Source organism: Spermophilus citellus (assembly GCF_964194105.1).
Source record: "Spermophilus citellus genome assembly, chromosome: X".
NCBI lineage: Eukaryota > Metazoa > Chordata > Mammalia > Rodentia > Sciuridae > Spermophilus > Spermophilus citellus.
In genome coordinates this window covers 115,353,356-115,366,120 of record NC_138190.1, presented here as the reverse complement: position 1 = coordinate 115,366,120, position 12,765 = coordinate 115,353,356, and the positions used below count along the sequence as shown (strand labels likewise).

At 33.2% G+C, this 12,765-nt stretch overlaps 1 protein-coding gene across 4 annotated transcripts in view; it reads left to right on the top strand.

The window, feature by feature from the left end:
• KLHL13 (kelch like family member 13) overlaps positions 1-12,765 on the top strand; it is a 197,231-nt gene that overhangs the window by 124,862 nt on the left and 59,604 nt on the right. Inside the window, exons 1-2 of one of the 4 annotated variants that reach the window (XM_081277135.1) lie at positions 4,057-4,079; positions 4,655-4,767. The exons of the other annotated variants lie outside the window; for them this stretch is intronic. Coding sequence (XP_081133261.1) covers positions 4,670-4,767 — 98 coding nt within the window. The 5' untranslated portion in view covers positions 4,057-4,079; positions 4,655-4,669. Of the gene's footprint in view, positions 1-4,056; positions 4,080-4,654; positions 4,768-12,765 lie in introns of those variants that run through there. 4 annotated transcript variants of the gene reach the window in all.

Here is a 12,765-nt window from a genome sequence, read left to right as displayed (position 1 = left end):
GGTCGGTATGTTTTTAGGGCATATCAAGAAAAAATGGAGAGAGAGTTTAGGCACACAATGTATTAGATGGTACTGGTCAGCAAGTTAAATTTTACTTAAGTTATTTAGGAAAGCATCAGACAATTATTTGTGCTTTTTTTTTCCCTATGGGGAGGAATACCAGGGATTGAACTCAGCGGGGAACTCGACCACTGAGCCAAACCTCCAGCCCTATTTTGTATTTTACTTAGAGACAGGGTCTCACTGAGTTGCTTAGTGTCTCACTGTTGCTGAGGCTGGCTTTGAACTTTCAATACCCCTGCCTCAGTCTCCCAAGCTGCGGGAATTATAGATGTGCACCACTGTGCCTGGCTGGTATTTGTGCTTTTCACTTTTGTCCCACACTATGACTGGCTTAAGTTGTATTTACCCTTTTCTCTCTGATTATTCTTTTTTGTAGAATTTTTTTTTTTGTAGAACAGTTTTGTAGAATTGGGACATTTTGGAAATAGTTCCTTATGTACACCTTTTCATTTTGGGTCTTTCCTACTTCTATCTTTCTGTGTACATCTAATATGTGGGGTGAATGCTTCTCTCTAGTTCTTATTTATTTAAAATACATTGAGACATTTACAGAAAATGATTCACTTCAGATAAAAGCATATATCCTATGGAATGGTTTGATTTAAAGAGAGACAGTAGAGATTCTAGAGAGGGAGTCCTAGATTAGAGATTGAGAACAATTCTGCTTCTAATTAGAATGGTGACATTGGACAAATTAACATCTTTGAGTTCCAGTTTTTTCATCTATACAAGGAGGGCACTCAGCAAGATGATTTCTAAGAGTTTTACAAGTTCTAAAAATCTCCTCTTCCTATATCAGGAGCCAGGAATTCTGTGTTGTAAGATTTGGCCAAGAATGATTCTTTCTGTGCCTTGGCCAAGAACCGTCATTGTCCTTTGTTTATTATATCTCTAAAATATGCATTTCACAGGTATTTTTAAGTGATTAGTTAATGTTCATAACATGCTTTGAAGATCTTTTGTGTATGCTGTCTTTCTATCCTGTCTTATGCAGTGGTCTGTAATAGAAACCAAGTGTTCTGTAAATGAAATCAGTATTTCTTATGATATGACTGAGGGTTTTTGACATTTACCAGTCTCAGTATTAAAGTAGTGGAGCACTAAGCTTGCATAAAATTATATTTTAAATACATATTTAATAATTTTCTTCGTTTTTTCTGTAGATGAAAATATTTTTTAATTCTGGAATGTAATGATTATTATAAATATATTCATAGTTGCTAATAGAGTATCTGCCAGGGTAGTAAAATCTGATTAACTTGGATACTGCTAATTTGTAATTGGGGTAATTTTACCTGGCTGAAGTTTATTTCTAAATGACGTATGAGGAATGTTGTTAAGCAAATTAAAATAGTGTATAGTTCATGGATCACATTTCTACTCAAAGGACTGTTTTTAAAGCCTTTGGCATAATATTTGTTTGCTTATGAGAGAAAATTACAAATTATTTAGCAATTTATTAAAGCAAAAATAAGAACTAGATATACATAAATGTCCACAAGCTTTTGGGTTTTTGAGTTTTTAAGGATGCTGAGGATGGTGTGCAAGGAAGCAGTCTTATTTTCTTTTCACTTTACTTTGAATAAATATTAAAAATATTGGAATGCCACAAAACTAGTATTGAGAAATCTAGACTAAAATTGATGCAGAAAATTAATGAATTTGGTTTCTTTGGAATGTAATGAGATTAGAAAAAAATGTTGGTTTTTCTCAATCAATTGATTGTTCACAAAAGAATAATAACTTGAGAATCTTTATAATAAAATGGTCTTCACCTGCATAATGGGGTAAAATATATTTTTAGAAATTTGGAAAACTCTTCTTTAGCCCTATTTTCTGCTAAGAAGTTTTGAGAAATCTCTATAGACAAATAGACTGCTAGATACACTTCACTCCATGGATTTTTGTAGAGTTTTGGGGTCTTTGTTCTCAGAAGTTGAAGTCACATTTATAATTACTGCTTTGTAAAATTTTCATAAGCATGAAAATGTTCAATTGAATTTCCTTTCTAAAATATCACCTCTTACTATGTATTATTATATAGCTTTTTATGTTTTATATTTTTAAATATTTGCAAAAGCTTCAGGTTTTGAAAATTTGTTTGAAATTCACTGTGGAATGAGACATTCCAACATTGACGCCTACATACGTGTGTGAGCCTGCACATGTATGTGTGTGAGTGTGTGTGTGTGTGTGTGTGTGTGTGTGTGTGTGTATTCTTTGGTTTTCAACAAGTTGACACTGATAATTGTACCTGGGACATTTCTGATTTAAAACACTAAAACTTTATAATGTAAAATACATTGACTATGGTATATTTGTATTAGTGGCATGAGTTTTTTTTTAACCTTTTAAATATATTTTGGCCATGAAGGTATTGATAAAATACTCCTTTCTCTGATTCCTTTAAAGATTTTTATGACATAGTTTTTGTACAGATACTTAAAAGGACTTAGAAATGTAATTTGGGTTTTTTGAGGGGCATTTGCATATGATAGATTGAATAAAAGTTGTATATGAGGTAGTGGTGGCTAACATCAATTTAATATTAATAAAGTTCATGTATTACTGATAGATGATTTAAAATAAATGTTCTCTCTCCATATATGTATTTGTGTGTGTATGTTGCATATACATAATGATTGTAGTTCATAGGAAGAAAATAGTTTGTCTTTTTGCCTCCATATTAACCTGTATTTTAAAAGGATGGTTCTTGTGATTATCTTAGGTGATTCTGTGCTGAATTTCTGGTATATTAAATTGTGTGTTTTGGAGTTTGTGAAAGTAGCTTCTTACTATAATCTGAGCCTTTTTAAATACAAATGAAAAATCCTCTTAACCTACTAAATCTTAATATTTAAAAAACAGGAATATTTTAAAAGTATCTGAAAGCTGAGTATTTCAGTTGGAAGCACAGTTTATTTGGATACAAACATGAAAGTAAATATGAGCTCTTTGTCACTACAATGATTTTGTTAGAAGGGAGTGACTTTTGTTTCAGGGTTGATCTGCCTTTATTAAGCTTGCATTGATGGAGATGGATAATTTTATCTTCACGTAGACATAGAAGGGTATTATGATGGTATGTTTTTAGTGATTAACACTTGCCTACATTAGAAGTAAAATTCTTCAACTGTAAATAAAGAGTTCAGCAGAATACAATTTTAACTTATTGTTACTTTTTAGAATTGTGTAGAAATTTTATGAATTTGTTTTGGTGCTGTAAGCAGAAACTTAAAACACCCACCACTTTTAAAGCATTCACAATGCTATTTTCTGGGAGTATTTTAAAACAATATAGATGAACCCTTTATTTGCCATTGCTTTCACGAAATATCTCAAGCTGCCTTTGACAGCAGCTTCAATTTTTGAACCTTTGTGACAATCGCTAATCCCTAGAGGTTACTGGAGTGGTCCCTGCTGGACACCTGCTTGGCCAGCAGCGTTGGTCTTTCCTCTAGGCAATTTGTGAGCTGTTTGGGGGCGGGTGGGGGAGGAGTGAGGGGGTGAACGGGAGGAGAAAAGGGGAAGAAGAAGGGGAGGGCAGTATTGAATTAGATTGTTGATAGCGTCCCTCTGAGGACTGCTATTAAGAGCACGCTATTCTGTACTTCTCTGCTGCAGAAGGCAGAGAGATATTCGAGTTCCACGGCATGTTGTAAATGTATGAGATTTTGCTCATCCCGGCTTGGAAATAAAAATAGGGGAAGGAGAGCAACTTGAATCAGAAGCAACTAGAAGAGCGTGCAGAGTTCTGCAGCAGTTTATATTTGTTCTTACATTTTGCTTTCTTCTAACTGGAAAACAGAGGGATTGGCATTTTTAAACAGGCTTTTCCCATAATGGCATTCTTGTATTGTGTGGCCAGAGCTTGCACAGGAGGAAAGCAGGCTGCTGAATTTAGTCACTGATCTCTATTAGCTGTGGCCTAAGGCTATGCTGAGGTTTATATCCCATTTGTATTGTTGCAGCTCAAAAGAAGAATGTTCAGAGGATGACAAGTGTATTCTGAGTAGGTATGTTGTTTCATTTTCATATGAAACCCATCTATTTTTTTCCTGCTACTATTGGTCAGAAATCAGGTTAATAGGTGCAGAATATACTATAGTGCTGCAGTATCCCTGTTAAGATAGAACAATAGCATTGCAAGCTTAAAAAAAAAATCAAACCCTTAGCTGCTTTTATTAACTAAAGCTGCATTGTATGGTATGCACAGTGCAGTCATACAGTGCAGTCATATATATATATGACTGCACACATATATATATGTGTGTGTGTGTGTGTGTGTGTGTATGTATATGTACATATATATTCACACAGACACACATACACACACTGCAGTCATCGCTTTTCTAAGGAGGTGGCACTATTGTTGTGTTGAAAGGATAGAATCATCATATTGCTTTAGGGGACAGGAGGGTTTAAAGGAGGTACCTTGCAGTCCTATTTTACAGATTGGAAGCAACGGTTTAAGGGCACTGGCAGAATCCTTTGCTTGTTCTCCGCGGCAGCCACTGCTGTGTCAGTACAGTATGGAATGGAAGTCCTAGTTGGTAGTCTGTTATGGAAACACTGTTTACTGTTATTGTAGTACCGTGGTGACAACATGCCATTGAAATGGAAAACGAGCTCTCCTGCTATCTGGAAATTCCCAGTTCCTGTGCTTAAAACATCCAGGTCAACTCCACTTTCTCCAGCATACATGTAAGTGAGAGAAAATAGGATATTAAAGTGGGATTTCATTCATGAATCTACCTTGTGACAAAATGGGGAAACCCCTAAACAGCAATATCCCGAAACCTACAAGATTAGAAAATCCTCATGCTTGCTAACATTTAAAGAGATCGGCATGTCCACATTTTACCATTGTTTTGTTTTCCTATAGTTTATGTCTATGTTCACTTAAAAAGTGCTTAATGCTAATCTAATTACTAATGTGAAAGCACAAAGGTATAGCCAAGAGATTGCATTAGGAAACTTCAATGTTTAACATGGGATTTTAAAAAATTTCTATATATCTAAAACCTGATTATTTCTTTTGTGTAATGGCTTAAAATACGATGATTGATGTTGGTGGTGTGTTATGTCTTCTATAGTATTTTTTTATGAATTTGAAACATTCAGAGTTAACATATTGGTCAGAAAATGAGTCTTTCAATCAAGACTTTTATACTGTAGTTGTATATAAATTTTAATAAGTTTGACATTGCATCTTTTCAGTTCTGTCATTTGAGTTCTAAAGTGTAAGTTTGAATTCTTGCAGATTATACTTTGAGCTGTTATTTATATGCAGAGGTTTGAAAAATATTCTGTATGTTACTATTTTAGAAATGTATGTTAAGTAAAAAATACTGAAATGAATTGAGAAGTCTATCCAAGATTTTTTAGAATTTTCCAAAATCTTGTTAAATTTATAAAGCGTAGCTTTAAAAACAAATTTTAGGAGATATAATAAAACATTCTTTTAAAGTAGTATTCACAATCCTTTTCTTTTGGTGGAGGAAGGAGTGAAGGAAAGCTGGACCTTTTTAAAAAACAAAATTAGTGCAAGAAAAGCTTTTGAGTACAAAAAATGTTTTAACTATAAGTGTTCCCTTTAAAATATCTCTCAGTAGGAAAGGTGTGGGAATTTTTCCCTGCTTTAGGTTAATTGTGTGTGTAAAAGTCTGGTGAGTTACCATTTTTAACTTAGTTTTTTGTTTTATATGAGATTCAGATACACAGTGATAGATATCTGGTTCTTTGAAAGGCTTTCAGCTGCTGAGGAAATGTGTTTATGCTTTCAGTCCGAAAGAAATGATTCCCCGGAAAGCTCAAAAAAAAAAAAAATGAGGACATTTCAGAATCATTTTCAGATTATTTTTTTATATTCCTTTTTGATGCTACAGGTTATTTTATCTGTTATAGGTGTTAAACAGTTTCTCTTATGAAGTAAAATTTAGACTATATTTGTAAAAAAAACCAGCTATATCTGATTTTCAAAAGCTGTTTTTGTCAAAAGCATAAATTAATGGAGGTGACAAGTTAATGGAGGTGGACAAGTTAATTGAGCTCTTTCACACTATTTGAGAAAATAGGATATGCCTGTTGACTTTATGAATGTTGGCTGGTGAGAAATCACCAAAGATTCACCAGAAACAACTTTATCATAAACAAAACAAAACTCCACTAAAATCAGCAGGTTCCAATTCATAATGGTTATTAATGTTTCTAGTATTTATACTGTCCAAAAGATTTAAATCACAGCTCTAATTACAGCTGATTTGTCAGTTTTTAGGGATGGTTAAATATATGCCCATATTTTATTAATTCATACTAGCCACAAGCCCAGATACAACTTAATAAAACACTTTCAGTGAGTCACTTTTTTCCTTTTAAGTATTTACCTCTTTGACCTGATGATATGAGTGAACTGATTTAGAAGTTAGAATCCAGAAAATACCACAGGTCTTACAATGTCAAATATGATCATTGGTGGTACATATAGGTAGAATGAAAAAATATGTTTGAAGAGCTAATGGGAGGCTAAACTATTTTGACTCAAATCAGTCTATATATAATTAAGTTCACCTAACTTATTTTTCTTTACAAATATTTTAATAATTATTGTTAAGTACACATACACTAAGAGAAAATATTAAATATAGGGAAACACTTGCTTGGGGAGTTTAAATCAGGTGTTTTTTTTTTTTAAATGTGTAGTTTTTGATTATTTTAGTTCATTGCCCCACTTGGCATGAAATAAAAACATCATATTTAACATGTTCTCATCAGTATGTCTTTATATTGCATAAACCTCTTACATGCAAAATTGATAATAAGTTTAACAAAATTTTACTCAAAAATTATGAAGACTAAGTTAGATTACTGACTCAAGTAGTATATTTGCTCTCACAACTGTTTGGTTGCCAAACGTAGGTTAAATCAATTTCTTTGCCTAAACTCTGTGCATTGAAATGAAATAAATTCTGACTGCTTAAAAAATTGTGACCTACTAGAACTTTATCTGTAAAATCATTTGTAAAAACTTAAATATTTTGAATATAGGATTCTTCACAGTTGATATAAAATCATTTTGTATGTACAATTGTATAGCATCAGCATTGATTTTTAATGTTTATCATTTTTTACTGTGATTTGTCTAATACATATTATGTGATTTTCATTGAAGTATTGGGTACTTTCTCCAGGACTGAAATATCAAAATAAAGTGTGCTTGCTTGATTGTAGTAAAAATGTGTTGCAGGAATTGAGCAAGCAAAGAAAAATATAAAGGCTCTTTATGGTCTCTTTCTAAACCCAGTGTAGGTGCTGCTTATCTGTAGCTCTTTACTGATGCTATAGATAGGGCGGTGCTGCTAAGCTAGTGAAAGATAAAATACAAAACATTTCACTTTCTGCAAACCTTGAACAGAAAGGCTATTTAATTTTTTTTCCTTTGTGCATTTAAAGTCCAAGTTTGTTTTCTCTTTTTAAAAACCCTGAGTGACACTTGAAATGTCTCAACAATTTTCAGACTTCTTGATGATGGACTATTTGTGGCAATTTTAAGGAAAATAGATTTTCTATGTAGCATAAAACACTTTTAAAATTGTGTTGCTAGCACAATTTGTGATACAGGAGAAGTAGAGTATCTTAAAGACAAAAGATTTAGGATGATACAGTCCTTATTGGGTAGGTATAATCTTCTTTCAGCTTCAGATTTGAACACTTGAATGGTGGTATATCATAAATGTGAATTTCTTAAGGGATTGTCTTGATAGAATTCAAGTCCTTGATGACATGTGTTTGTGTTACAGTCTGTTCAACAGTGGGTTGAAGTTCAACCTTAGCCTGAGGGAGAATCTCCTGGTCATTGTAAACTGCATTAGTAAAGACTCTGTTCTTGACAGGTGCACACCATATAAATTACCCTGTCATTTTGCCTAAATTAATAAAGCTTAAAGGCCAATCACATCTAAGTTGTTTTCTGGTGTTTTGCTATTCACCGTTTTAAAACAGAAAATGGGTTCCTTTAGGCCGGTTTTTATGGGGTTAATGCATTGTTACATTCTAAGGACTCACTGAAATAAACAAGATTAACACTAGCAATCCTTTTATCTATTCTTCACAAGCAGCAAATTTTGACAATAATAGTATAACTATACAATTAGGTAAAAATTAGCCAGTGCAGTTTCACAGTGAATTCTAGCAAGAAAGATAATGTGAGATGTATTTGTTAGAATTTTATGTTTCTCAAGCTAAAACACAATGAGTGTTAGTGAACTAGACTTGGCCTCCTTTCGCCCCTGCGCTTGTATTCAGTGAGCTCCCTGCATACAGTTATTTTATTTAATATGTAAACTATATTTTATAATAAATGCTAATAGCGCAGTATTTTATAATGATTGCTTTCAATTATCTCATCAATAAAGCTAAGTCCCTAGATTTCCTGGGAAAAATTATGCATACTTTATAAATTCTCCTTGTTTGTGGGTGATTCAAAAGATAGACACCATAAAAATGTGTTTTCTATTTTGACATTTCTTTCCCATAAGAATGTTTTTTTTCCTAATTTATTGAATATATCAAGATTTGTTTAAGAAATCTTATCTAGTAAAATAAATTTTTAAAATTGATAATCTCAAATTAGAAAAGAATATTTAGTTCCTCTCACAGTTACCACAAACTTTTCCTTGTGGGTCTACTTAATCTCTTTTTACTACATATGCACACTCTAATAAAATTGTGTCAAGAAATAACATAGCTAACACCTATGAACAATTTTTTCAGTCTAACTTTTGTAGCATGTTCTTTGGGAATGTGCCTTGTCTGCACTTGCAGAAGAGATACAAGTGATCTTTGAGGTCATTTGGAGAATTTACATCCCCTTTAGTTAATGCAGGGGTCGCTTTGTGAGACCTCTCAAAGATGGCAATACATGTCCTCCTTGAACATGGTCAGTGACAAAGAGCTCACTACCTCACCAAGGCAGCAACTTTCATTCATGGACAGCTCTTCTTTTTGTTGAGCAAAATCAATTCCTCCTATTGTTTTAGTCTCCTGATACCAATGTGGCTATATAGATTTTTTTTGTCTATTACATTTGAGCTTGAAAACCTCATATGCCATGATTTCCAAACCCTATATTCTCCCAGTTCCCCTCACCTAAATAGTTTTATCATGTTAATCTTTATGTGTGATTCCACATCTGAATGTGATCCACTGTATGGTCCTACTAGGAAAAGATATCTCTCTCTCTCTTTTTTAATATTTATTAATTTTTTAATTGTAGTTGAACACAATACCTTTATTTTATTTATTTACCTATTTTTAAGTGGTGCTGAGGATCGAACCCAGGGCCTCGCATGTGCTAGGCTAGCGCTCTACTGCTCAGCCACAACCCCAGCCCCAAAGACATCTCTCTCTTTTAAACAGATGTTCTGCTTGTTTAAAAGATCCAGGGATTATGTTATTTTTTAATTATGGAATTTACACTTGTCCCTCATGAATTTAGAGTTTGCACACTTCTGTTTTGGAGGTTTATGATTGGATTGCTTGCTACTTGTTGTCAGTGTTTATTCTTTCATCTGCTTTAGATCTTGTACTCTAAGGAAGCCTGGCACGTGCAAGTAAAGTTAAAATTTTGTCTTCAGCCCTATTGCATATATTTTTGCAAACCTTTATCTATCTATCTATCTATCTATCTATCTATCTATCTATCTATCTATCTATCTATCTAATATATTTATATGTGGTGCTGGGAATCAAACCCTGTGCCTCACACATGAGAGGTAAATACTCTACCACTGAGCTACAACCCCAGCCTGCATATATTTTAAAGACCTCTTGACACCATTTAATGTAACTGAAAAACACTATCAAACAAAAAAAAATACTATTAAACAAATCTTAAAGATAGCTGGTGTTCTTGTTGCTTTTAGATATTTTGAAGAATTTTGCTCATCAATAATTTATGTATATTCATTATTTTTATGCTGAAATGAGTCATGCTTCCAAGTACCCTACCACTTCCCCAAACACCACCCCCTTTTCCAGAGGGAAGAAAGACATAATTGCAAATTTTCACACCATCATGGGAAATCCAGAGTTACTGAGAATTCCAAACATTCAACTTGACATATAGCATATTTAGGTGAGACCTATGTAGAGTCAAATTTAGGGAAGAGGGAGAGGGAGAGATGGGAAAGAACTGAGTTATTTGTGTTAATAACTTTATTGCAGTTGAAGAGTTAAGAATTATATGCATTGTACATTCTATTTTAAATTGAAAAGGCAGCCATAGTATATTGCTTTATTTCTTCAAGACTGTGAGAAATAGGTGGTATAAACCTGATAATTTTGGGGAATCCATACATAAAGAAGTTCCTGATTAATTCAGTTTCAGAAGTACTCAGTTCATTTTCAATCACCTTGAAAGTTGAAAATATCATAAGTCAAAATGCATTTAGTACACCTAATCTACTCAATCCAGCTTACCAGTGCAGTATATTATAGAGTGTTGGTCGTATATCCTTATGATGGTGTGGTTGACTGGGATCTGCACCTTGATGCCACTGCACAGCATCCTAAAAGTTTATCATACCACATATGATTAATCTTGGAAAAGGACAAAATTCAGAATTGGAAGTGTGTTTTCTACTCAATGCATATCACCTTCACACCAATGTAAAGTTGAAAAATAAGTCAAACTATTGTTATGTCAGAGCCCATCTATAAGTTAATTTTTTTTTTTGAGTACTGGGGATTGAAATCAGGGATACTCAACCACTGAGTCATCTCCAGCCCTATTTTATATTTTATTTAGAGACAGAGCATCACTGAATTGCTTAGCACCATGCTTTTGCTGAGGCTGGTTTTGAACTCGTGATCCTCCTGCCTCAGCCTCCAGAGCTGCTGGGATTAGAGGCACATGCCACTGTACCCAGTTTATGTTAAGTTTAAAATGTTCAGCAGTTACTCACTATTACATGTCAGGCATAACTCTTGTGAGTGTTAGGGATATAGCTTTTGTGTCCATTCAGAATGACTCTTCTTCATCTCCCATACTATCTTTATTCATAAACAACTAAATTGCTTATTTTACTGTTGTGAAAATTCATAACCAAGACAAATAGGTTAAATAAAATTTTTGTTTATTGTAATTTTAGTATTGATGATGAATGCAAGGGCAATGAAAACATTACAAGAGAAAAACATGTCTGGGAGAAATGAGGAGAAATAAGTTGGAGATAGGTACCAAATTTCAAAGTGCATATTGTACAGCATGGAAAATGAAGTTTATGCTTAAACTTAATGGTATTCTTTTGAACAAAAAGGATAGAATGCCATCCTTCATGTTGGACAGGGAATAATTTATTGTTTAGATGTTTTATATCATATAAGGGTACATATATTGCCTTCCAAGAAGCAATAATTTGGTCTCAGACAACAAGATGAAATCTTAGTTTAACATAAAGTGATTTTGTTTTCATTTACACTGAAATACTTTTTACTGGAAAACTTGCTATGATGAAGGTACCTATTATTTTTATCAATTTTTTCTCATTTATCATATGCTAAGATAAGAACATACCCAACTTGTTTTGAGAATGCTTCTTAGAATATTTACGGAGAAATGAAAAAAAAAAACAATCCTTCAATAAGGAAAATAAACAAAATCAGTTTAAAAAATTTATCTTGTATATTAGGTATTCTCAGTTTTGTATGAGACATATTTATTCCCAGTTTAAAAATGTGTAGCTGTAAAAGTGCTAAGCACCTTGCATGATGTTTTTCCAAAACTCTATAAAATAAGTCTTCTCTCTGTTTACATATAAGGACATCCAGGTTCACAGAAGTTAGTTAACTTGCTCAGTGTAATGTATCAAGTAATAAGTGAAGTCCACATTCAAACTCAGAGCTACCTGATTTCAAAGCTCTTGACCTCTCTAATGCATTTTCATTTTTATAGGTTTTGGTTACTTTTATGCTATTAATTAGGTAATACTTTAATAGGGATAGAAGAAACAGAAAGATGATAGATGAGAAAGCTTTTTGGATTAAGTGGTGGTAGTACAAAAAGAAATCAGACATTTTGTATCTTGTCAAGTGGTGGAGTTTTAGGAAAATATTGGGAAGTTTTTGTTTACTTGCTGATATGATATTGGGATTAACTTCTGATGTTTTAATAGTTTCTTAAAGCATTATTCCACCTTCATTGATGACCTACCTGTTCTCCTCATGGAAGTTAGCCACCATGGACAGTGCTGGAGCTGCTGTGCTCTCTTTAGCACATCCCCAGTCAGTATGTTTAGTACTTTCTTGTGACTATTATCCCATTTCTTAACTGTGTGCAAGAATTCAATGAAAAATCTCTCAATTTATTAGTTTTTTTATTGTTTCCCTAGCAAATTATTACAAATGAACGGTCTAAAACGTCACAAATGTATTATAGTTTTTTAGTCAGAAGTTTTGGTATTAGTCTCAGCAGTCTAAAATCAAAGTGTCTGTAGGACTAAGACTTTATGGGAGAATCTGTTTTCTTTTTTTAATTTATTTTTTGCTTATTACTGTCATTGACCACATTCAATTCTCAGTGACTGTAGTACTGAGGTCCCTGTCATCTTGCTGGCTTCCAGAAGCTGCCTGCATTCTTTGGCTTTTGGCTTTCTCCTTGCTTCTTCAAAGCCAATAAGAGCAGATTGAATTCTTTTTAGATTT